The sequence below is a fragment of the Gekko japonicus genome, unplaced genomic scaffold, assembly GCF_001447785.1.
Source record: "Gekko japonicus isolate JY-2015 unplaced genomic scaffold, Gekko_japonicus_V1.1 scaffold1518, whole genome shotgun sequence".
Taxonomy (NCBI): Eukaryota; Metazoa; Chordata; class Lepidosauria; order Squamata; family Gekkonidae; genus Gekko; species Gekko japonicus.
Genome location: NW_015168092.1, coordinates 301,898 through 327,403, shown reverse-complemented (window position 1 = coordinate 327,403; position 25,506 = coordinate 301,898). Strand labels below are relative to the sequence as shown.

The window sequence follows — 25,506 nt, the reverse complement described above, 5'->3', positions numbered from 1 at the left end:
GGAGCGTTGATCAGCATTACTGTGGGCATATAAGGGCCATGAGACCCAAGCACTGGCTTATCCCTTCCTGCCCTCCCTCTCACATACTGCCCAGGGCCCTTTCTGTGCCCTCCTTTTAATCCATGTTCACAGCAGTGGCCTCTAAACAATTCTGCACTGAAATCAAGTTCAACCTTCTTTGAATGCAGCCCCCCCCCTTCTGCGCTAAAATCAAGTTCAACCTTCTTTTTATTCCCACAACTTTAATGCCAGTAGCTCACAAAGTAGAATTTTTGCTCACAAGACTCCCACTGCTTAGAGGGAGCATTGCTCACAGGGTGTCTGTTGTGGAAAGGGGAAGGGGAGGGAGATTGTAAGCCGCTCTGAGACTCCTTCGGGGTGGTGAAGGGTGGGGTATAAATCCAATCTCTTCTTCTAAAGCTCCACCCTACCAATTCTTTCTGCGGCCTTTCTGCAGTCTTTTCTGCTCAGTCCAATCTTCTGTGTTTTCAAGGGCGTGCAAGCAATGACTGCCCCCCCCCTACATAATCCACTATGCAATGGCCTTGCAAGCTGATAAGGATAAAAAGTTTACCCCTCTATGAGTCCCTCCCTAAGGAAAGTCATTCATCCATACACCATTCATCAGTGTTGTAAGCCATCTCAGACGTGGTTGGGGTACGTCTAGAAGTAACAACAGTAGCAAATCTCCCATCGTATGCTAGTGAGTTTATTGGAAAGGGAAAAAAATAATCATAACAAACATTGTTAAGAGTGGTATTAAAGAGAGATGTGTTTCTATAGCATCTTTATATAAAGATGAAATATTTATTCTCGTTTCTTTCATTCAGCAGATTACAGCAGTAAGTACAAGTGTATCCCCACTGTGGATGCACACAGAAAGGTAAGTTTTAATTACAGGAAAAGTTCTGCTGTTCTTAGACCCTGATCCCAAGCCCACTGCAAAAGCAACGGGAGGTATGTTTTTTTTTCTGTACATCTTGGTGAATCGGCCCCTCTCAATGCTATTAAAGTTTACTTTTTAAAAATATTTCACATAGTGTACTATGCAGCATTTCTATAACTTCTATGTACTATATGCAAATCTACAATCCCAAACTTTGCCCCAGGGAAAGCTTTATGCTCACAGTCTTCCTAGAGACCTCAGGAATGGGACAATTTAAATATTACAGTATTTAAGAACGAATAAAATATAGAATTCTGTACAGATATTATACAGAGGAGTACCAAGGGCCAAATTAGATGTGATGGGGACAATATTTTTCCCGTGTGTGCATGAGCTCATCCCCACCCCCAGGAGGGGTCTGTTCTTTTACACAAAATGGAGCACGTGGTGAGGGTGGGCTAAAGATCCTCCTTCGGTCACCTGACCTCACTGTGCCCTCTCGTGGTTTCTTGTCAGACAACAGCAACGTTTGTTGGGGAGAGATGTAAAAAGTACATTGATTGTACCTGTGACTTTCCACATTGGCTAGAACAACGGAGGGTGGAAGTGGGAATGTTGCCTCAAGCACACAGTGCAGCTTAATGAGGTGGGGAAAAGGAGAGGTCTTTAGTTCCCCTTGTCCACGTGCTCCAAAACAGGAGTCCCCGGCATGCATTTTTCACATAGTGGATGGACGCTTGCATGAATACACATAGATAACTTTGTCACATCTAACTTAGCCCTCAGTAGCTTGAGGATTGCAGAAAAAGAGGCCGCCACAAAACAAAGATGCTTGACTCAACAGTTCTTTAAACCAAAGAGACAAGTGAAGTGATACAGTTAAAACTACTTGATTTCTAAGTGCACTTTGTAAGAATGCTTCCTGCAAGCGGAGCTGGACCCAGGCATCTCTGGTCTCCTAGAAGACCATGGAAGCTTAATCTTTCTATTGTCCTCTCCCTCACTGCACCCAGCAAGACATCTGCTGAGAGGTCCATCTCATAGCACTGGCCCACCTGCAAGGTTGGGGGGGGGACAGGGTGTCCATTGGCCTTTCCATTGCATCTCCCTTCTCCTTCCCCCGTTCATGTCTACCTCCCTTTCCAATTATGGTTCTATTCCCTTGCTCAATTACCGCCATCATCAGTCATGGTTTTTTCTTTTGCCCCCAGTTGCGGCAATCAGAGTCCTCACACTCCTTTTAGTCCCATCAACACTAGTGTGTCTAAAAGGAGCAAGACAGAGACATTGCTGTATTCCAAGAGCCTCTGGGCCATTTGGGAGGAGTACCTGGAGGAGGAGGCAACGGGACACACTTCTCTTGGTCTCTGCATCCATAATAGCATTCAGAAACTATTCCCATTGGGATATTAACCCAGCATTTTCACTGGAAGTGGAACTCAGCAAGCACCCAGCCAGGCCGATCTTTGAAGCCGGCTCTGCCAGGAAATGAAAGGGAGATAAATGTTTAACCTGGAAGAGGCGAAAGCCATGTATTACCTACATTCCTTCTACATATATAAATAAGCCACTTCAAGCAGGTCCGTGGAGAGGCAGCATATATACATTTTCTAAATAACTCTAAATATATTATACCTTTTATTAAGACTAACCAAAGTAATGGAGCATAGTGTTCAAGCCTTCATCTTCACCAGGCTGGATGTTTACTGCCCCCCCCCCCGCCGGCTTTTGTTTTGCTATGAATTAATGTGGCTACTTTGACTGTTGTCTACTTTGTCTTAGTGTATAGAGAGGGACTTTTCAGCTGGACAAAAAGAACCTGGGAAGGCACAAGTAAGTAACATTAACCCAATTTGGTTTCCTTTGACCCTTTACTTAGTGAATTCACCCAAATTAACCTCTATTATTGTAAACAGATAGCCATGTTTTCTATGCCCCCAGCTGTTTAAGGAACCTGTGAATTCTGTCTGGCATCAGAGGCACATTGGGTCAACCTCTGTGTTTTGTGTTTTCAGATGGATGGCTTCTGTATTCTGCTTCTTCCTCCCAGAAGGCCAGGGATACATCCAAACTCAGCTGACTGTTCCACACAGCATAAATTCAGAAGTCTTAAGATCACGGTCTGGAAGATGTCTCCCCAGCCTCCATTTTTTAAAAAACATCCAGCCTGGTGGAGGGCTCCAGAGAACTCGAAAGCTTACACACAGTGTTCTGTTATTCAGCTTGGTCTTAATAAAATATATCACATGGCTTTTGTTCTTGGATTTGGCAATGGACCAACATGGCTATCCAAGTCTTCTGTCTAAGGAACAACACACAGATCTCTCTCCTGGTGCTCTGGGTAGCCCCTCCTGTATGACTGGCCCCAGGACCAAGGCTGGATATCCCACCCTCCTGCACTGGCCATGCTTGCGAGTCATCACGAGCATCGGGAAAGAGAAACAGCCAAAAGCCTCATTACACAATCACTGTTTCATATAGATAAGTTCTATTGCCTTGCCAAGTGTGAGCTTTAAGACATAAAAAGGCATTCGATAGGATCGTAAAAACCCTGCTTATTTTGTAGTGATGTAAAAATAGTAGCACAGGACTTTCACTGGTATCTTTGACTACATGCAATTTTGAAATTGAAAAAAAGAGAATGAAGGGGTATTTAAAAATAGTGTTGCCAGCCTCCAGGTGGTACCTAGAGATCCACCACTGTTACAATCAAGATCAGTTACCCTGGAGAAAATTGCTGTTTTGGAGGGTGGACTCTATGGTATTATACCCTGCTGAGGCCCCTCCCCTCCTCAAACCCCCCCCCACGCTCCACCCCCAAAATCTCCAAGTATTTCCCAACCCAGAGCTGGCAGTCCTATTTACAAATACAGAAATCAATATATTTAAACATCTTGCTATATATACATGAGGCTTAATTTAGCAAATACTCATTTTCAGAGATCAGGTACCATTGACTTTAGGGGGCATTGCTCACATGAACAAAGATCTACTTGTGGGTTTGGGTTCCAGACACCATCACAGACCACTGGCCAGCTCACCTCTTTCTGTATAATCAAAGAGACTAAAAAGTGTAGCTACAGTACTTATATAATTTTTGTTTTAAAAAATGGCATTTTATCTTTTAGCTTGAGCCCTGTTATTGCTAGACTAAACTGAAGCTTCCAGCGTATTCCGCAGCATTCATAAAGGATAAAACTGAGAGGCTGCTTCAGACGACTGGATTTCCACTTGAGCCATCTTAAACCGGGTGCACTGCAGCCATTTGCGGAGGACGGAGGCAATCGTGCTCGTTTGGCCGGACCCCTGTAACATTCTAAGGCTATGGTGGTTCACGTTGTTTTGAATAGCTTGCAGGCGAAGCTGGAGCCCAGCGGATAAATGCTGTTAAAGCAGACAAAAGGTTCTGTGTCAATACTTTCTTCAACGCCTACATGAAATCCCAATTGTTATTATTACTACAAGTTAAAGTCATGCAAGGAATCATAGATGGAAGTTTAAAAACTGGGAGTTTTCCCCTCTCCCAAGTAAAATCCCCCCATTTTATGACCTCTGAGGGCCTGAAGAAAGCCATTTCTCTGTATTTACCCTAAAATTTAAAAAACATCAACAATCAACTGTCCTCAATATTCTGGATCTTCTAGAGCAGGGATCCCCAAGATGGTGCCTGTGAGAGCCATAGTATCTGCTGACAACTTTCTTGTTAACCACCAAGTGTTTTAAGAGAGTGGGCAGGACCAAATGGAGCTTTGGCCCATCAGGGCTTCTGATTGGTCACTGGAGATCTGATTGGTTCCGCAGATCTTTTTAAAAAATCATAACTTTGGCCACCATCATAACACAAGGATCTTTACTGTGTGACTGAAGATAAGCTGTGTCTAGCCAATAAAATATTTTAAACAATATGTTTGTTTTAAAAGGGATCCTATTTAACAGAGCTTCTGCCTGAAATGTTGATGAATTACTATTAGAGTTATGCACAAACTAACTCCCTGATAGTGTGGGGCTGGCTCCGCTTCCTGCAGCAGCCATTTTGTGGTTGCATCCACCACCCTATGTCAGAATTCCAAGTGTGCCCGCAGGCTCAAAAAGGTTAAAGAACCCTGTTCTAGAGGACAATATGCAGTCCTCATAGGGATGTTCTTTTGTGGTTTCTCTCTCCTTTGTTTAATTTCTTGATTATTCATTTACTTCATTCATACACCTTTCTCCTCAATTGGGACCCAAAGCCACTTGAATTGTTCGCCCCCATTTTATCCTCACAACCAGTGTTCCCTCCAAGCTGAGTTAGTATGAGATAGCTCAGTTTTTTATCCTTCAGCTCACACATCTTTGTCTTAGCTCAGGAAGGATGGCTCCAGAGCAAACTAATTTATGCAGCAGCTAAATCACTCGCTCACAACTTTAATGCCAGTAGCAATCACAACTCTGTGAAACAGGTTAGGCTAAGAGTGGGTGACTGGCCTAAGGCCACCCAGGAAACTTCCATGGCGGAGTGGGGACTAAAACCTGGGACTCCCGGATCCTAGTCTAACATTCTAATTCAGGGGTCCCAAACGTGGTGCCCACCACCCTGTGTCAGAATTTCAAAGATGCCCACAGGCTCAAAAAGGTTGGGGGGCCCAGCTCTAACTGCTACACCACACTGGTTCTCAATGTCTAAACAAAAACTTTTCTGCATTCCTGGAGAATTCCATGATTATGCATAATTACCTGTCTTAATTATGTGAAGCCACATCCCCTACTGACCTCCCCTACTGATGTTGCCATTAGAGGGGATGCTTTTTTAGGCTTTTAAACAGCTAATCATATCACCCGGGGAAATACAAATTTCTCCCAGGCAACCAGATGGCAGTCCATCTTCTTCGAAGTGGTGTCCAATTGTGAAATGAACTTTCAGTCATCTCATTTCTCTTCACATACAGAGCTTTTTGAAAAAACCATGTCACACATTCATCTGACAGTCTTCAAAGCTTTAAAGGTCCTTAGAAGGGGGTTAGATAGATTCCTGGAGGACAGATCTATCAAGGGCTACTAGCCATGATGTCTAAAGGGAACCTCCACATTCAGAGGCAGTAAGTCTCTGGATACCAGTGCTAAGAGGCAAAATTAAGGGAAGACCTTGTCTTCCATATCCTGTTTTTGTCCCCCAGGACAACTGGTTGGCCTCTGCGTAATACAGGATGCTGGACTAGGTGGACCACTGATCCAACAGGGCTCTTCTTAAAGGCTGGTTTACCCACATGAATGTTTTATCACTTGATTACTGCACCATCAAATGATGATTTGCATGTGAGACTAGTCCATCACAGATATGACACCACAGACATAGTAATTTTCTTTTTGCTATATATCAGCTTAAACGCACTGCTTTTCAGTAGAATCCTTTCCCATGTTCAGCAGTCAACTGTCAATTAATTGACAAGCATACACATGTGAACCAGGTCTATGATATTCTGGTTGACCAGATGCAAAATGTAGGACAGCTGCTGATATCCCGTCTTCTACATACCAACTTATGAGACATTGGCATGTTCCACTTGAGTGGATTTTGTGACTAACTGGAATTCCCGAAACAGATTGGGTTCTTCCAGTAGGTTTCATCTAGAATGATTCTACAGGTCAATCAGTTTCAATCTGGGATGTGTTGAGGGGATGTATAGATGGAAGGGATCACTAACCTTTAGATTTGACTGAATCATTGGTAGCCACATCGGAATCAGCTGTAGAAGAGAACTCTGCATTAGTAATAGTGCAAAGACCATGAGAGTTTCAGACTTGTTATAACTAATAACTAATGTTCTCAGTTTAATTAATATTCATAGTTTAAAGATCAAGGAACAATAGTTCAGTGGTACACCACAGCCAAAAGATCCCAGGATCATTCCCTGGCATCTCCAGTTGAAAGATGTTAGGCTCCAGATGTTGAGAAAAATCATTCTCTCCCTGAGACTCTGGAGAGCTGCTGCCTGTACTGACTTAGGAGGACAAATGACAGAAATAAAGGGAGAAGCAGCAGAGGGGAGATGCTGTTTACAAACATTATTAGAGTGTAGCCTCTCTTGTCCTTCCAGCAAAAGATATGGTGCTTTCTTTTGGGGACAATTCTCCTATGCTTCTGATTTAGCACCACAATGCCAAACAGGGACCACAAGATATTTTGGTCCTGACAAACCCTTGGAGTCCCACTATCTCAGCTCTATACATTTGCACCGAGGTATGGACCTCATCTGTATCTTCCTCCAGAGGGAAGTAACTTAAGGCCAGATGTTGTTTGTCTAAGAGAAGGGAGTTACTACTGGACATATGTTCAAATGACCCAAGGTTTCCACCTGCCCTGTTGGCTGAAATTTCTGCCTGTGTCATGAGGACACTTTCCCCTGTGCCACTGCAAGAACATTTTCATCATCAAAATATGACAGAGTTTCATGTTTTGTTTTTTTATGAAACACAAGAACCTCCTGGAGAGCAAAATGCTGGAATGAATTAAACAAAAGTTCCCCTCTTCTCCCTTTCCCCTAAACGATGACATCCTTTTTGGAGAGGGATACAGCCAAGTGACCTACAAGCTAAGCTCAGAGGCTTCCAGCTGCATCAAATTACCAGTTCCCTGCTATTACTTAGTGTTATGAGGAACAAACTTTTAATCTCCTGTGCTAACTCCAGACCAGGGGAAATTCAGGTCCAATTGCCCTCAGAGAGCAAGTATGGGGTAGTGGGTACAGCGTCAGACTTGAGGGTCCAAGGTTTAAATCCCACTTGGCCATGAAACTGGGTAGCGCTCCCTCTCCCTCTCCCTCTCTCTCTCAGGCCAGCTGAACTCATACAGTTCTTGAGAGGATAACATAGAGGAAGAGTGGGGATAAAAGTGTAACAGACAGTACCAGACAGTACCAAAAGTCAAAAGTACCATAGTGCTTATTGTGTTGTTAGTAAATAACAATGGTTAGAGTGCCATACTACAATCTGGGAGATGTATGTTTGAACTTCCATTCTGCCATGGAAGCTTGTTGGGTGGCCTTGGGCCAGTCACTGTTTATCTGCCTAACCAACCTCATAGGGTTTCTGTTGGGAGTGAATGAAGTTTTAAACCGATCTGGGTCCCCACTGGGGAGAAAAGTGGGTTGTAAATATCTAAAAGACATAAAGATATTAAGACCCACCTTAACAAAAATAGTTGAATTGCATTCCTGTAAAGCCTCTATTAAGCTGATCACATGGAGACACACCATCTCTACCATCTGAGGGGCAAAGAAGTACGTCAAGAGAAATACATTTCACGAAAACTTCCACGGCAACCATATATTCTCGATTCATTTATGGCTTTGACATACCATCCTGGACCTGGCCATTTACCATTAATCATAGAGCTAGAATTGCGTTTTCTTTTTAAACTTACTAGATTGTCTCTGAAAACTATCTTGCTCCAAAATCGTATTTATTCCTTACTCAACTGAAGTGATTTACAGTTCTGAATCTGCAGTGAGCCATGAATACATATCACACCGATTTCTCTTCTAAACATGAGATATGTCGTACAGGAACTATTTTTGATGTTGCAAATATTGCCTTGGCTCCTCTGGGCAAGTTCTGGGCGTCGGGTTATCCTATTCCAGGTGGGGCTGGAGATCTCGCAGAATCACAACTGATCTCCAGAACAGAGGTCAGTTCCCCTGGAGGAAATGGCAACTTCAGAGGGTGGACTGCATGGAACCACATCTTTGCTGAGCTCCCTCCCCTCACCCAACTCTGCCCTCCCCAGGCACCATCTCCAAATCTACAGAAATTTCCCATGCCCTAGTTGGTACCCTGGTGTTGTGCAGTGTGCTTCCTCTTCTGCTAAAAGTTCAGATCTTTTCAACAGCCCCTTCCTCAAATGTAAGTTTTAGAGGAAGAGGGAGCATGTTCCACTGCAGAGACTATCTAATGTTCATGGAATTCATTCATAGGATTCAAGCCATTGTTTGAAACTTTATCTTATGTAAATATAGAAGTAAACCAAGGCCACCAGAGGAATTACAGTGCTTGACCAAACCATGTATAGATTCCCTATCATATTACTAACAAAATTAGCTCCTTCGAGGGTAATTTATTTTACTTGGCAAAGAGTAGACCATCACATTTCAAAACAGTGAGTGGGGGTGGTATTCCTATTTTATACGCAATTCTGCCAGTGCTGGGAGACTAATGAGTGTCTCCTCAAGACCATTTGGGTGCACTTAATGATTTTTGGGCATATCTGAGATTAAAATCAAGAAATTCTTTACCCAGTGCCACAATTATCCAATAAGGTAGTTCTAGGTCAAAGGAGCTCCTCTATATACAGGGGCAGGGGCAGAAGAGACACACCCATATCCAAAATTCTATAAGGTAGTATAAATGTCCTAATGGAGGCCTGTGGAAATTCATGGCAGATGGTGAAGATGGGGCAGAAGGAGAGTATCCCCACCCCTTCAGCAGATTTGAGAACTGGGTCCCTGGTGCTGTTTTGAAGAGGGATCCCAGATTCCTCCACTGTGGCCCTGAGGGGAGGGCAAGAGAGATAGACATGTCAGAGTTCGTACAATCAGCTCCTGAGAAGACAACCGAATGCCTGAGTCTTTTTTTAAAAAACTGTTCATTGTTTTGCCTTCTCAAATTTTAAGCAGTACGCCACCATGGCTGTCTTGCGGGGGGGAAGGCAATTCAGAAATGCATCAAATAAATACACAGAGTCTTCTTTCAGAGGGACCCCTGTGTCATTTGTTCTCCACAGGCCACCCACCTGTTCGGCCTAGAGAGCTGCAAAAGGTGGTGGCACCACCAGCAGTGTTTGGTCTTTCTGCAAGAACCATTTCCCCTAAGCATTTTCATTATGTTCTCCCCCCCCCCCATCAAGGTCCCAGTTTTGTTCACTAGACTCTACTGCCAACATAAGAGCAGAAGCTCAATGCATCATATAAGGTGGTCCGGGAGGACTGACCGCCACCCCACCCCGCCACCCTTGATATTGACTTCAGATTGCCTGGATGAAGTCCCTAATGTCATCTTCATCTTTAAATTATAAACCCCTTTGCTTTTGGCTTAGCTGACACAGCTGCTATGTCTGATCACTCCATCTGACTCACCACCTTGTTATGTGCCATCAGCTGCAGGATGCTCGGCGTCACTCGGCTCCAAAATTCCAGGGCTGTAAGGATTGCCGTGAAGCTAAATTCATTCTGATTTTGGACAGTCGGAGCCACTGCAGCTTGTTCACAATATACAGTCCACAGCTGGGCAAATATAAAGGCATGGAAGAGGGAACACATGTGCAAGACGGATGTCTGAGGGAAGAGTAATAAGATGAGAAATGGGACTCCTTTAAAAAAAAAAACGATGATGGGTTGCATACATTCTCCTTCAAAAATGTTACACTGCAAAAATTCCTTATTCCACTACATGCACACCTGTCAAAGTAATGCTAATCAAATACCATTCTGTCAAGAATCCCCTCAGATTTTCCTTCCTGTCAGCATACAGTGAGTGATATGTCAACACATTCATATTGAAATATCTAGTTTACATTCAAAGGGTAACATTAGACAAAAGGGATAGAGAACTTGACGTCTCTGAAAAATCACAGAGTTCTTTGGAGTATGGGAAGGCACAACTGTGATCAATGGACTACTGCAGCTTAGGCCTCTATAATAGTTTGGGGTCTGAGAAGTACCCACAGAAATCCATAAAGCTGCCTGAAAATACTGTATAAAACTGTGTGTGATCTCTGTGGGCAAGTTCATGGTAGCCAAGGAAGATATTTCAGAGAGGTTTATAGAATCAGAATTTCTGTTTCACTCTTTATACTATGGTCATTTCTGAGGGACATTCTAGTTCATCAGTCCCATGGCTGGATCTTCTGACTGGGAGAGAGTCTGATGCTACAGTGGCACCACAGCTAGGTCAAGTTAGGAATTGCTAAAATTGATATATGTGTTCAATACAGCCAATGAGGGAGGGGCAGATGAGGACAACAGGACTGTGGACCGTACAAGTGTGAGGAGCCAAAGGTGCCTCATCTTTTGCACTAGCCAGAGATTTCAAAGGCTATGGCAAGCATCTGAGGTAACAATTCTAGGTCTCATTTGAATCCTGCTTCTTGCTCTTGTTAGTACCAAATGTACCCACTTAGAACAATTGTGCAGGTGATTACTGGGAAAAAATGTTCAGCCTCTAAGCCCACTCCGCTCAGAATCTTAATTCAAATTGATTCAGTGGGACTTTCTCTCAGGATCGTCTTCTTAGTATTGCAATGTAGGAAAATGAAGATCACCCTAGTCTCATCAAGTGGTCAGATGGCCGAAAGTTGCTGAGAGCTTCCTTGCAGATGCAAGGAATGGAGGAACTGGCTTTTGTCACCATCACCACTCCCCAGTCACAGGCCTAATGACTGCAGGCTGTTCTCGGAATCACTGTCACAGGACAACGGTTCTTCCGGAGGTATGTGCAAAATATTTAGGGAATCCTGTTTCTTCAGGGGGTTCAGCTTTTTAATTAAACATAATAAAATATTGTGAGCTATAGATAGAAAAATCCATATATTCAAATATATATATCTATCTGTACTTTTAAAACTGTGTCCTACATAAAACAACTCAGAGCTCTGATAATTCTATGGAATTTAGTTTGGACCCTAGGGATGAGTCAGCCCACAGTGCCATGCAAGTTAGCCTGTAAGCCTATACAGCACACTACACAATGTCATTTATTCACAATAGTCATAAATAATTCTCATACCTTGGACTGCTCTGGAAACCCAATCAGGATTACGATTAAGTGATCAGCAACATGAGAGCCGGCGTCCAGTGGAATGGGCATACAAACCAAAGGGGAATTTGGACAGACGACATTATGTGTCAGCGACCCCAGAAGAAGCCAGGAGAGCAAGCGGATGTGAGTTACGCATTCAATGAATTCTTTGGGCCTGTCGGACAAGAATAATAATAGAGGGTATGCTGTGTATAAGTTTCTTACCCTTTCAAAAGACCCGCCCAGACATGGCTGTTGCACAGTTTAATGAGGGGGGGGAGTGGTTCTGTGGATTCTTTCAAACCACATGACAGCTGGACCCTGTTGTGTCCCATAAATGATCTTAAGTCTGGAAGCAGGCAATGATTTTTGAGGAAGGTCCGTGGGGTTTGCATGTGGCATCACTTACCACAGGCTTCATTCCAACTTTCATTTTGCCCTACTGTCATCTTGTGCTCAAATAGTAAGTATTTGAAATGACAGGAAAACGTGGGACAAAGAGGGACATGAAAGGAACATGAAAGGGTCATGAAAGATGGACACAATGAGCGGAAACACCTCATCACACTTCCTTCAACTTTCTCTCAAAAATCAAATTTATCTCCAGCTTATATTCAAGTGTTCACTAATATTGGACTGTGCACATATAAGACCCCAGTTTAAGACCATGCACTTTCATGGATGATGAGGCCTTCAGAAATGCACTCGTCTCTACTAGACCATTGTTTGTAAAATTATACAGGGCCAATTACATGGACTTCCTAGAATTTTTGTTAAATTCCTTTAAACTAAAGGGCTATCCAGCTTAAGAGAGTGGCACACATTTTCATTGTTATTGGATGTTGTATAAAGTGAGTGTTTACTGAGATGGGGGGGTCCAAGCCTATTTCTGCAATTGAAAACAGTTACATGCTGCCTTTTCAGGGACCTGCTAAAGGTGGCTCACAATGTTAACAGACAAAATCATACACTATAAAAGCATTTAAATTAACATACTTTAAAACCCAGCTATTAAAACCCAGAAGTATATAAAAGCATATAAAAGCAACTATAGTGCCTATATTACAATGTCCTTAACACTAGCTGGTTCAGGAACAGCTGAAGAAATTATTCCTTGCTAAACAGAAACTAGGTGGATTAATGTTCTTGTGCTGACAATCAGGGATTTTTTTGTAGAAAAAGCCCAGCAGGAACTCATTAGCATAATAGGCCACACCCAACAGCAGAAACTCATTAGCATATTAGGCCACACCTTGACAGCACAGCTCATTAGCACATTAGGCCACACAGTGTGGTGATCCAGCCACGCCCACTTTTTGCTTCTTATTCTGTTTACTTTGTTTATTCTCAAAACCCAGGGCTTTTTTTGTAGCAGGAACCTCTTTGCATGTTAGGCCACACACCCCTAATGTAGCCAATCCTAATGGGTTTCTGCCGTTGGGTGTGGCCTATTATGCTAATTAGTTCCTGCTGGGTGTGGTCAACTCAGGAGCCAGCCGGAACTCCGTTCCTGTGTGTTCCTGCCCCAAAATAGCCCTGCTGACAATATACCACTTGCAATGCCTGTTCTAAGGGCAGTAAAAGCCTGGTGCTGCCAGTTTCTCCAGGCCAGTTTGGACAGAGATCCTGGGTGTGGGGGGTTTTTTGGTCATCTTCTGGGCATGGAACAGTGGTCACTGGGGGTGCAGGGGGGGAGGTATTTCCTGCATTGTGCAGGGAGTTGGACTAGATGACCCTGGAGGTCCCTTCCAACTCTATGATTCTATTCTGCCTAGCAGTATCAGCTATGAAACCATTGAAATCTCACCTCATTCAGCCATGAAGTCACCCTAGGAATGCTATACTGTGCTTGCAAGCTCAGCTCCCCAGCTCTAATGTTAAGATGATAACATAGGCTTAAATATAAGGCAATTGTAAAATTTACTCAACCAACATATAGAAGTACCCTGAAAACTTGAAATGTGCTATGGAAATACTAAAAATTATTATTAAATGGACGCAAAATGTACACAAGATAAGAGTTAAGCCCCAAAATTGGACGTTCCAGAATGTCACTTCTTTTGGAAAGGTATTGCATGATTGTTAGTTGCAAGAATGTCACATGTCTTTCCTCATGGTCTATTTTTTATCATATCATATTTTCCTAGCGCTCAAATCACAACATTTTGACATTAGGAAAAAGCAATTCCCCCACCCTTCTCTGCAACTACTGGGCACATTGGTATTGTAATCTCTGCCTGGAACATAGTTATATATACATTTTATAAACTGCTCTTGGGCACTGCCTTTGTGGTGATGAACATTACAACTCCTCCTCTCGATCATATCCACATCATTTCATGATCTATTCAAAATGTACCAACTATGTCTTACCCCTGTTGCATTGCAGATGGCGGGTGATATAGCCAAGGTAGATAGCGAACTACAGCCTTGTTATCCCTGTGGTTGCCCCGCGAGATCTCCATTGCAGCAATTTGAGCTAAACCAACTTTGAGATGTCCACCAAAAGTGTCTTCATGGAGTGGTTGGGAACATGTCTTCATGTGACTCTAGGGTGCAAAGGCATTCAGTGTATTTAGAGAATACGTAGGGATATGAAAGGCATTTTAAAAACAACAACACCAGAACATTCTCCAGTTTCCACAAAAATTATGAAGATTGTAATTATTAGTTGCTGTAGAACCTGACATTTCACCACTAGCTGTGACTGGCATCCTTAGGGGTATAACACAGAAAGATGGCGTAATCTCTGCGTCAAGGTGAGAAGAAAAATGGTAGGCAGGTAATTTATATCTACTCCAGAAGGTGGGGTAGGGCTGAGTCATTATCTTGTAGGAGGGAGTCTCTCCTGTCTTTTGCCGATTGTAGCATCTGTTGTATTTTTCTGGTGGGTCTGAATACTGTTTGTAGGTTGTGTTTTTTCATAAGTTTTCCCATCTGATCAGTGATTCCTTTGATATATGGCAAAAACACTTTTCCTGTGGGATACTGTTTTTCCTCAGTTGTTTGTTTTACCTTTGGTTTAATTGCTCTTCTGATTTCATTCTTGGAGTAGCCATTTGCTTAAAGTGGGTGATTTAGATTATTTAGTTCGTCATTGAGAAATTGTGGTTCACATATCCGTCTGGCAAAACGTCAGGTTCTACAATGCCAAGGCCATGGCCACACAACCTGGAAAATCTACAGCAACTAATGAACTCTGGCCGTGAAAACCTTCGACAACATATTGTAATTATTATTTGACCCAAAAGGGTTCACAGTGAGTTGAATCCAATGTTTGCTGTGTGGGCAATTTTCACTGTTTCCCCACTCTCACTGTAAACCCCCCCACAGCATTTCCTATGCTGTTCTTGGAGACCTCCTAAAACCTGCAGGCAGAATTTGGGGGGGACACAATGGTCTGAACCTGGAGAAGGAAGACCCATTACATGAGCAAAGCATTCCTCACAATTCATTGGATCCAACCCAATATTATCAGTAAAAAACAACAGCAAAGAAACAGAAACATTCACAGAGTACAATATAACAAAGAACCAGTAGCCAACAGGAAAATTAGCATATATTGTCCTTGTTCGCAAAGAAGAATAACTATAGATTGACTCCATAGCTTAGAATCAGTCCTAGGACTAAGAGGAACTTTAGAACCAGGGAAAGCCTTTACTGATCAACAAAGTCCAGTAACACATCTCTGTGGTAGATGTCACCTTCTGGGAAGGCTATATGGTATGCGGCAATAAATAAAATTCCTGTGTTGTTGCTCCATATGTATGGAATTCAGTACCACTTGAAATTCCCCAGATTTAAGTCTTTGGTCCATTTAATGAGCTTCAAAGATGCTTCTTTTGATTAAGTTTGTATTCATCTTCATGTTTTTATGAGTTTTTTTAAAAAATAGTTTACATCTTTTATAAGCTTAATCTGCTGCTGTCTTTATACAGCTAATAAATAGTTTAAATAAACAAGTAAACAAACATACAGGCTGTTCTCTAAGATATTTGTAGATTTTTTCTTTCTATGTACAGGTCAATAGCATTTAAAGGGTTTAATTGGCTGCTGATCTTATTTTTTCTGTTTTATTTTTAGTAATGATACGGATATGGCTTCAAATTTAATAAAAGCATTATTCTTTAGCTGCTTTGACATTTTATAACCTAAAATATTTGAAATGTCTGAAGGTCTCATTTTTAAAAAAATATTTTAAATTAAATTTTAAAATAAAAATTAAGTATTAATTTAACAAACAACATAACATAAAACAATACAATATCAATGTAACAGTATAAATGCATAACATATATGTCAAACCTCAGAGAAAAACAAGTCTTTCTAAACATCAGGTATTCAACCATTCATGTTAAAACAACCGGCCACTTCTTTAACAGTTATAACATTGGTGGGAGTGCAAGCTTGTATGGTTATTTTGAAGGTCTCATCTTATCAAAGGGTAGTCAAGTTGGGATATACATTCTATAGATAAATACATACAAATGCTGCTAAGATCATTCTACTGACTTCATCTGTATTTTTATTTAAATGCTTTTACTTTTTAAATGAATACTGTCTGCCATGTTGAGAACTGATATGAGCGGAAAAGCTGATTGAACGAATAATGTGCTGTTGAGCACCACTGAGTTGCAGCTGACTCATGTCGACCCCATCCACGGGTGTTCAAGTTGAGCAAAAGAGGTTTGCCATTGCCTGGCTCTGCATAGCAACTCCAGTCATCCAAGTACTAACCATGACCAGCCCAGCTTAACTTTCCATCTCTAACACCCTTGGAGTAATCTGGGCTAATCAGTTCTGCTGAAAAACTGGCTACAAATTCTCAAATATTTTTTTTTAAATACCATTGATCAATACACTCCTTTCCACCCATTCAATCATGTTGTGAGCAAACCGATGTTCCATTCAGGCACTCATTTCCTCAGGGTACAAATTCTGTAAGAATGTTTCCACTGTCCCCTCTGTTTCATTAAACTGCTTGGCATTTATCTGACTGGCAAGAAGACATAAACTCCTCTGCCCTTAAAGGCCTCTAATCTTTCTCTTCCACAACTTCATTCTCTTTTCCTCAGTTGCATTTGACAAAGCAAACTAATGGCCATTCAAAGAGAAAGCACTAAAACAAACTGCAATTCAATTTTCCATTCTTTGCCCTGCCTGCCCCCAGCTTCCCATGATTTATGTAGCTCAAGTGCATTTCAAATAATAAAAAATCTGAAGTCAACAAGATAAAGAGAGGAGATTTCCAGCTTTAAGAGTATGCCCTATAAAGACAATGACAAGATGACATCAGAATGTCTTTTCAAGAAACATGCCAGAGGTTTCCTTTGCAGCCTTTCAGAAATCCACAGACCTGGGTAGTCAAATAAAAACATGTGAAGTAGAAGAAGAGGAGATTGGATTTATACCCCGCCCTTCACTACCCAAAGGAGTCTCAGAGCAGCTTACGATCTCCTTTCCCTTTCCCTCCCCACAACAGACACCCTGTGAGGTAGGTGGGGCCGAGAGAGCTCTGACAGAAACGGCTCTTTTTCAAGAACAGCTGTGCCAGAACTATGTGGAGGAGTGGAGAAGTGGGGAATCAAACCCGGTTCTCCCAGATTAGAGTCCACACACTTAACCACTACACCAAACAACCTTCTATGGTGCCACTGCCACTAAGCAGCCACCAAGGGGAAGAGGGACTCCATATCCATAGTGGTAGCAGCCAGAGATCAGTACCATGTAGGATCTCAGATGCTGACTTGCCATCAACACTTGGCATGGGTTAATGAGGTCAACAGCCCATGCTCAGCAGTGCTGGCTAACCAGCAGCTGCACACCTGCACAGTACTGACCCAGCCACCCTCTGCTGCTGCTGTTCCCATGTGGCAGCTGGTGGTAAGAACCTTCTTGCCCTTGATTACCACTCAGCACTACGTTCCATTTCTCTTCACTGGCTGCTGGACCTGGGTTGGAACGGAAGGTTATCTAGGGTGATCCTGAACTTCTTTGAAGTAGAGATGAGCATCTAATAACGGCAAGGAAGTTCCAATAAAATAAAATGGAACAGACTGAAAGATTATTATTTCTAAGCTTAATAAAATAGGCAGTAGAATTGATTAGAATACCAAATCGCTTAGTTTTAATAATGAAGAATGGAATAACAGTTTTCTACCTGTTACATTGGGTTGGATCCAACAGGACCAGAATTAGTATACCCTGAAGTGGGGAAATGGCCAGGGCCCAGGTATCCCGGTGGGGCCCACTGCCAGTGACCTCCTGCCCACACATTTCTTTTTCCCCCTCATACTTGCTAGTACTCTAGTATCAATGCTCTCAGCTGCACATGCTGCCGGGGGAATGCGTGCAGGAGGTGCACAGCAGTGGCACTGCTCGTGGCCACAGTGGAAGTACTCCCAGCTGCATGCACTGCCCAATGTCATCTGAGAAATGACAGGAAAATTCACAAGCAGGAAAGGGATGTACAGGCAGCTGGGGAGCATGCAGGCAGGTGGGTGAGAAGAGGGCCTGGGGGTGGGCAGAGGGGGGCCCTAGGGCACACTCTGCTTGGGGCCCTGCAAAACCAAGGGCAAGTCATGGGATCCAACCATCTCTTCTGCTGGTGACGAATGAGAGCTCATTCATTTTTATTGTATTTTTAAAATCTGTGCACTTTAATATCTTGGTAATGGACGGATATGTTTTGTGTCCTGGCACCTTGACATTGCTTTATTAGGTGCCTTGCCTCTCAGCAAATAAGGTGAGATATAAATGTTTTAGATAGAAAGACAGACAAAATGCCTGTGCTTACTCATCAGGCCGATGAGGTGATGAACAATGCACATAACAAATACATTTCATGGTCACGTGCAAGGGACACAGTTGATGTACATGGACATTATACTCACCTTTAATTTAGTCAAGGTGTGCATATCGGCAATAAAATCCAGTATTTCCCCAATATACTGCCTCATGCACTCCATTGCTGCTGTCCCACACTAAAACACAGGGGGAAAAAGAATAGTTCTTCAAGTCACAACAGTCAAATTCAGGGCTCCTTCACAGCCCACCAACCCAAAGAAGACTATCTCACAATACTGTGGGACAAAGGTCAGGCTCCAACAGGAAGGTATGCCACCCCTGTGGTCTACATCTACTGGAGTCAAAAAAGTGCTCTTGACTAATGGAAAATACAACAAGTTGTAGAAGAAAAAATAGGCTCTTGACAATGCAGGGTACATTCCTATGCAACTGAGTAATATTTACAGATAGATTACAATTTTCAGACGAATTGCAGTGGTGTATCCCCATGGGCGGCAATACAACTGACTGTAAATAGGATGTGAATTTTTCTTCTGCTCCTTTAACCAGAGATGAGCAACCACCAATTATCATAATTTTAAAGAAAGAAGAAATCAGAATGTTCCTGCATAAAAATATTTAGACCTGGCCCCCCATCCTACCCGAGGCAATCAACTCTGCATCCTGATAACGTTACCCCTTTTTGATAGGCTGTTTTGGACCCAAACAAACCAAACTGTGTTTTATTTGCTGAAATTTGGGGCAGGGAGGAGGGGGAGAGCTACTCAAACTTTATTGGCTGCCCCAAATGTTTCTCATTTCTCCATGTTAATATAAAATTACATGAACTACACCACCTTCTGTCTTCTCCAGTGCTATGCCTGTCAATTCACTTGACAGGACAACAGGCAGTAAAAAAAATATAAGGTCACAGAGAGCCCTGTCAGAATGTCCTCCATCTTCCAATGTAACTGGAGGAAGGGATTCCACACACTGTTTCTTTCAAAACTGAGTGACGGAACGATAAAAAGGGTATTGTCTGCCAGCCTCTTGAATATCAATGGCTTGATCTGGAGGCAGAGAGTGCCGTCCTTCTTTTTGACTCTGTTTCTTCCCATACTTCTAAAACACAGCGCTTTGCAAGTGGGATAATCCCCCCACCATAATTTCTTCCAAAACCACAAGGTTCTGGCACCTTAACGTCTAACAAGTTTGCACTCCGGCATAAGCTTTTATATGGGACTCAGGTCCACTTTGTAGTTTATGAAGTGGGCTCCAGACCACAAACATTTATGCCTGAATAATGACTTGTTAGGCTTTAAGCTGCCACCAAACTCCTGATCTTTATTCCCCCACGCAACAGGATTATTATATTAAGGGCTGCTCCTCTGGAATTCTCACCAGTGAAGGCAAAAGATTCTCTGTTATATCAGACTGACTCAAAGAGCAAGCTCAAGTGAAAAATGGAACTGATGGCTACGATCTAGTAGGCTTTGAATGCCTACGGGCTTCTGTTGTTTTCATAGAAACCACATACTAAATAGTATGAAATAGGGGGGGGGGGACCTACAGAGAAATCATGCAACCCTTCACTTGATTCTTCAACACATAGAACAAACCTACAATGAGCAACCTGTGGCCTCATTTCCTACTTAGCTAGTTGCCACACTGTCAAATCTTTATGCCATGCCCTATGGAACATGGTAAGCCAGTATGTTGCTGGTTTAACTTGTCTCTTTAGGAGATTCTTCTTTGCAGAGCTTTCATCAGGCAAAAGCTAGACATTACCGCCAATCAGTAGAAATCCTTTACCCTTTCTCTCCTTCCTGTAACATTCAGTTAATGCAAATGTCTGACATGACACCATTATTTTGCAGATTTCTAGCCCTGTTCACAACTTACAAGTTATGGCTGCTACAAATAACAAAACAAGTAAATAAAAACAAATCACACCAATAAAAGCAAATCAATACAACAAACAATGGATTGGATCCCACCTAGATTTCCACAAGTGCAAAGAGGGGGGCAGTTTTCAATGTCCTCCCTCCAGTGGCAGCCCAAAGCACACGCTGAACTGCTGCTCCTGGGGAACAAGGGACCCACCGGAATAGCTTGCTGGGAATCAGAAGTCTCCAGCAGGAGGGAGGAATTGGCTAAAATCACCCTCCCCCTTGAACCTGTGGAAATCTAGATGGGATCCAAGCCAAAATATAGCCCATAAGGGCTTATACATCAATAAAACTGTTCATAAGGTGCCACAAATCTAGATGGGATCCAAGCCAAAATATACCCCAAGCCAAAATATACCCCATACATCGATAAAACTGTTCATAAGGTGCCAAAATACTCTTGTTTCTAAGTATTGCAATGATGGAGACCTGCTGCAGAGTTGTTGGGGGAGGTGCCCACAAAAGTGCTCTCAGCTTCTAAGGAAATGGTTAACCAATGGCTGCTCAGGGTCAGTTCTCCAGCACAGCCAACCAAGCAGCAACTGCATAGGATGATCCAGAAGGAGGTGTTTGCATACTGTGGGGGCTTGGCATGACTTTGGCCATAGGTGACAGGCATTGTTTGGGGCAGCCAGTGACACTACAGAATGGGCACACCTTCCTTGGGATGATTTGGGACTGACCCTACTGCTGTTCCATTGATTTAGCATTACAGTGTATGAAGCCTCCGTGGTTTTAACCATTTAATTTCCATGTTAAGATGCTAAGGATTGTTAGGATTTTGATACTTACTCCAGGCACAGAAGCAATCATCTGTTTGGGCAAGATCGTTGACTCTGCTAGTTTTGTTCCAGCATCTGCACAAACAAACTAATGAGAAATCAAAAATTAACCGATTTTGTTGGGGAGGGAAGAGGTAGAATGCAATCATTGGTAAATGATGATGTCATTAGATCAGGTCTCTGCTTGATTAGATGAGAACCAATTTTGCTGGACACAAATGGTTACCTTGCATGATAAACAAAAAGTGTTATTCATAGTCACCACTGCCAACAAGTTAATTAATAATTTTTTTAAAAATGCTTTACAATATAAAAATGAAGGTATATATTCATTTTTTTGCAGCTCGCAGTTTAAAGTACAGGATGACTTGCAATCAAAGCTTGTTACATAACATGCAAACCTGGTACCATTGTGCCAATCACAGCACTTTCATTGAAAACCAATGTGGTGTAAGGAACGGGACAAAGGAGTGGTGAAATCTGGGTTCAGATCCCTGGTCAACCATGAAGCTTGCTAGGTGACCAATGGCCAATCAGCCTAACCTATTTCACAGAGCTGTTGTGAGGATAAAATGGAGGGAAGACCCATGCATGCTACCCTGAGCAACCTGAGGGATAAATGTGGTAGACAAACATAATGCAGCTTTTCACACCAGATTAAAACATTTAGCCTTCTTGTTACTTTTCCTCCTTTTTCTTAGTCTTTTAGTCTTTTGTATGTTATTGTACACTGACTGCTTTTGGAAACAATGGAGAATTAAAAACACAGATAATACATCCCCCTATTCCAAAGTCAGGTGCCTCAATCAAAGCAAACATTTGTAATTAGAAGGAGAATTCAGACTGTGGATCTTTTACACAGTGAAATCTGACTGAACCCATAAGTTGCAGTGGACTCTTACACAGTAGACCAATGACAGAGGAGGAGACTTCCATGTTCCACTTTCCGTTTTGACTGAAACCAGCCAAAGTTACTCTCATTTTTCTTAGCTGTTTGTGTCACTTCCAAAACTGAGAGCAGTGAGCAATAGGGAGATAATGTGAGTATCAAATGTACACATCAGGAACACCTTTGTCACACAGCCCACAACGGATCTGACTTTGAAACAAAACACTCGTAGCCCCCGTGCTGCTATCTTTGTCATCTCTAGTGGCTTCCTGCATCACTAAATGTCTCACATAGATAGAGTATGAAATGACCTTTTTCTTGACTATGTTTCTACTTTGCCTTTCTTCAGTCACAGAATTCAAGATGGCAGACACAGGGTTCCTAGGAGATCTCCCATCCAAGCACTGGTCAAACCTGCTTGGCTTCAGTTACATTCTTGTAACTTGTGCCTTCCAGCCTTACTTGGGACTTTTACTTACATAAGAATATCAGCACATTGCTTGGGAATGAAAAATATCCTTCTGCCTCCCACTTGATCCAGCCCTCCACTACAGCTGGTCTCTTACTGACATAAATGTCCCCATCTATCAATGGCAGCATGGTGTAGTGGTTACAGTGCCAGACCAGGATCAGGAGAGATGGGACAAAAGCCCCATTCAGACATGATGATGGCATATCCCTTTGACTCAACCTAGCCTACCTCACAGGACTGTTGTGAGGAAAAAATGGAGGTCAGGCAAATGGCTTAGTGAGAATGCCTTGTTGGTGGCAGTTACTTGACTCTGTAATTCCCTTGCCAGGGAGATCCATTTGTCCTCAGGCAGCAAACTAACTGCATCCTTTTGTACCTGACCTTTTAGTTAGAAATTAGTCTGCCTTCTCCTTCTGGAATTGGATTTGTCTGCTCAGTTTATGACGTTGTATTTAACAGTTTTAAGCCCCCTTGAGAACTTTTTTTAAGAAGTAGAAAGGATGATTAATACATGCCTTACTTAAAGAAACAAATGCTCACCCTTCTTGCTGCCCCCACTTCAGCTACATAGACAGCCTTTTTTGAATTGACTTCCACATATCCCTTCGAGCCATGAGTGTAGTGATAGAACTTACAATTTAGAGACATTCCCTTATATTTATTGAGTTAAGAACTGGTGATTTGTAGATTTGCCCTAAGATCACAGTTCTAGACCAGTACTGCCCAACCTATGGGCTGAGAACCCCTGAGGGCTGTGGAGTGATTGCATGGGGGACGTGAATCCATCCATATTGGGAATATTGGGTCTACCTGCTCTGAGACCCCATTTCCAATTGTTGGGTGATAGTGAGATATTGAAAAAATGGTATTTAGCAAAGATAGTCCAGCAGATACCCAACACCAATCAATCAGAGGTCCCCAAGTTAGGGCTTTTTGCCTACTCATGAGAAGAACAGCTCCTAGTAAGAAGCCTGGGTAGGGCATGTTGGTTCTCATCACCCACCCCTCCCATCTCCAGTCGCAGCAATGGAGACTTGGGCTGTAGCCCTTTAAAGAGGTCCTGTTGTGCCAGCAGATTCCTTGTGGGCCTGGCCCTTCTCACATCTCTGGCAGCCCAGGAAAGCAGCCGTCAAGGGCCAGGAGCTTCACCAAGATGCATTATCTTCCCCTCAACTATCGCAGGGTAGCTTAGTAAGTATGGGGGAGGAAGGACCACCCCCAGACAGTTCATGCATTCAAAGTGAGCTCTGACTCAATAAAACCTGTGCCGGAGTAACTTTTGTTACTCTTTAAGGTGCTGCAGGAATTTTCATTTATTTGCCACCTAGATTAGTAATCACTTCATTATCAACCGTGGGAAAAACCTGCAGCTCAACACATGGGCCCAGAGATCTGAGCATATTATGAAGGTGAGGTCCTCCTTCCTCCAATTTTTGAAGACATTTCTTGTTTCATCTGCCCTACTGAAAAGTACTCAGAAACGTGGAGTGATTTCAGCAAGAGTACTTTATTCAATCAGGAACAAGACAAAGTAAGCCGGCGCGCAGGCCGGTATATATGCACAGAAACCCACCACCAAAACACACCCCCTATTCACCCTATAGGTTATTTATAGAAGCCATAGGCTCTCGGCTGCGGACCTGGCCCTCTGATTGGTGCGGGCTAGGATCCGCTTGGCTATTGTTCATGCTGAGCGAAGCTTTGGGCTAGCGCTTGACCGCGTGGCTCAACGGTCACACACGTGGTAATGGCGGAATACATTACACCTACATTTTAATTGCTGTTTTTCATGGTTCTGTATGTGTATTTTAGCTTTCGTTTTAATGGAGTTTTTATTTCGTTTTAATGGTTTTTTAAGACATGCTTTTATTACTTAGGTTTTCGATCCGTTAGCTGCCTCAGTGGCCCTGATGAGGGCAGACAGGTGGGGTATATATTTTGTGAATGAAATGAATGAATATACCCAGGTTCCTTCACTAAGGCCATGAGTAGGGGAAGCTGCCAGGCTTCCCTTTAAACAGCCTGGATCTTGACCAGTTGAGAATTGTCTCCACAAGGAATATTTTGTATTGTACTTGAATCATTTTCTTAGATTCCAATGCATGTGAGCTCCTTTGGGAGTCAACTTAGCACTGAAAAGCAAGTTAAAATCAGAACGCATAATCACCCACCAGTTGTTCCATCAAGGACTGAAAGCTCATTGGGCATCCAAGCAAATTCCCATGAGTGCAGACTAACTGCTGGCTGTGTTAGCAAATGGCTCATTCTAGGCAGCTACACCAATAACTCTAGACTACACAACCATATGAAGCTTTCTTATACTGTGTCAGGGTCTCTGTACTGTCAAACCTCCAGTCTCTGAAACCTGCAGAGCAGCACCAGCCCATCTTACTAAACGACTCAGTATCATAAATAAACATATCTTCTGTAGACTGAATAAATAATCTGTCTCACACATATATGCATTACTATTTTCAAATGTATATTGATGCAGTTGTGATTAATAAAACACAAATCCATTCAAAAACATTAATGAATTTGTAATAGCCTTTTGTCATTATAGATTTTCTCAATCAATCTATATATCTAATAGCCAACTTGCCCCCTCCGTGCGGATACTTAAATCAGCACGGAGGGGGCAGCGGGGGGGCCGGGGGAGGTTTGTGCACACGTGGGCCAGTCCCCACGTGTGCACAAAAATACAAAAAGTTTTTAAAAATTTCGGGGGGATGTTTAAACCCCCCCGAAAGTGCAAGAGCGTCTCCTGCGCATGCGCAGGAGACGCTCTGCAACGCCGCCGCCTCCGCCTCGGAGCCAGACGGGCTGGCAGGCGACGGGGGGGAGGAAGCCGGGCCTCGCCGCTGCCGCCGCCTCCCCGGAGCCGGCTGGCGGGGAAACCGGGGAGGCTGGGCGGACGGGCGGGCAGGGAGGGAGGGAGGGAGGGGGGAAGCCGGGCCTCGCCGCCGCCACAGCCG

General features: G+C 43.0%; 1 protein-coding gene across 1 annotated transcript in view; it reads right to left on the bottom strand.

Annotated features, from left to right (window-relative positions):
• Positions 1 to 3,740: 3,740 nt before the first annotated feature.
• Positions 3,741 to 25,506, bottom strand: part of UNC79 (unc-79 homolog (C. elegans)) — a 140,937-nt gene continuing 119,171 nt past the window's right edge. Inside the window, exons 41-48 of the mRNA XM_015414741.1 lie at positions 21,181 to 21,258; positions 18,547 to 18,636; positions 14,027 to 14,202; positions 11,642 to 11,828; positions 9,994 to 10,191; positions 8,050 to 8,127; positions 6,568 to 6,609; positions 3,741 to 4,270 (exon numbers count right to left, since the gene is read on the bottom strand). Coding sequence (XP_015270227.1) covers positions 4,070 to 4,270; positions 6,568 to 6,609; positions 8,050 to 8,127; positions 9,994 to 10,191; positions 11,642 to 11,828; positions 14,027 to 14,202; positions 18,547 to 18,636; positions 21,181 to 21,258 — 1,050 coding nt within the window. The 3' untranslated portion in view covers positions 3,741 to 4,069. The remainder of the gene's footprint in view (positions 4,271 to 6,567; positions 6,610 to 8,049; positions 8,128 to 9,993; positions 10,192 to 11,641; positions 11,829 to 14,026; positions 14,203 to 18,546; positions 18,637 to 21,180; positions 21,259 to 25,506) is intronic.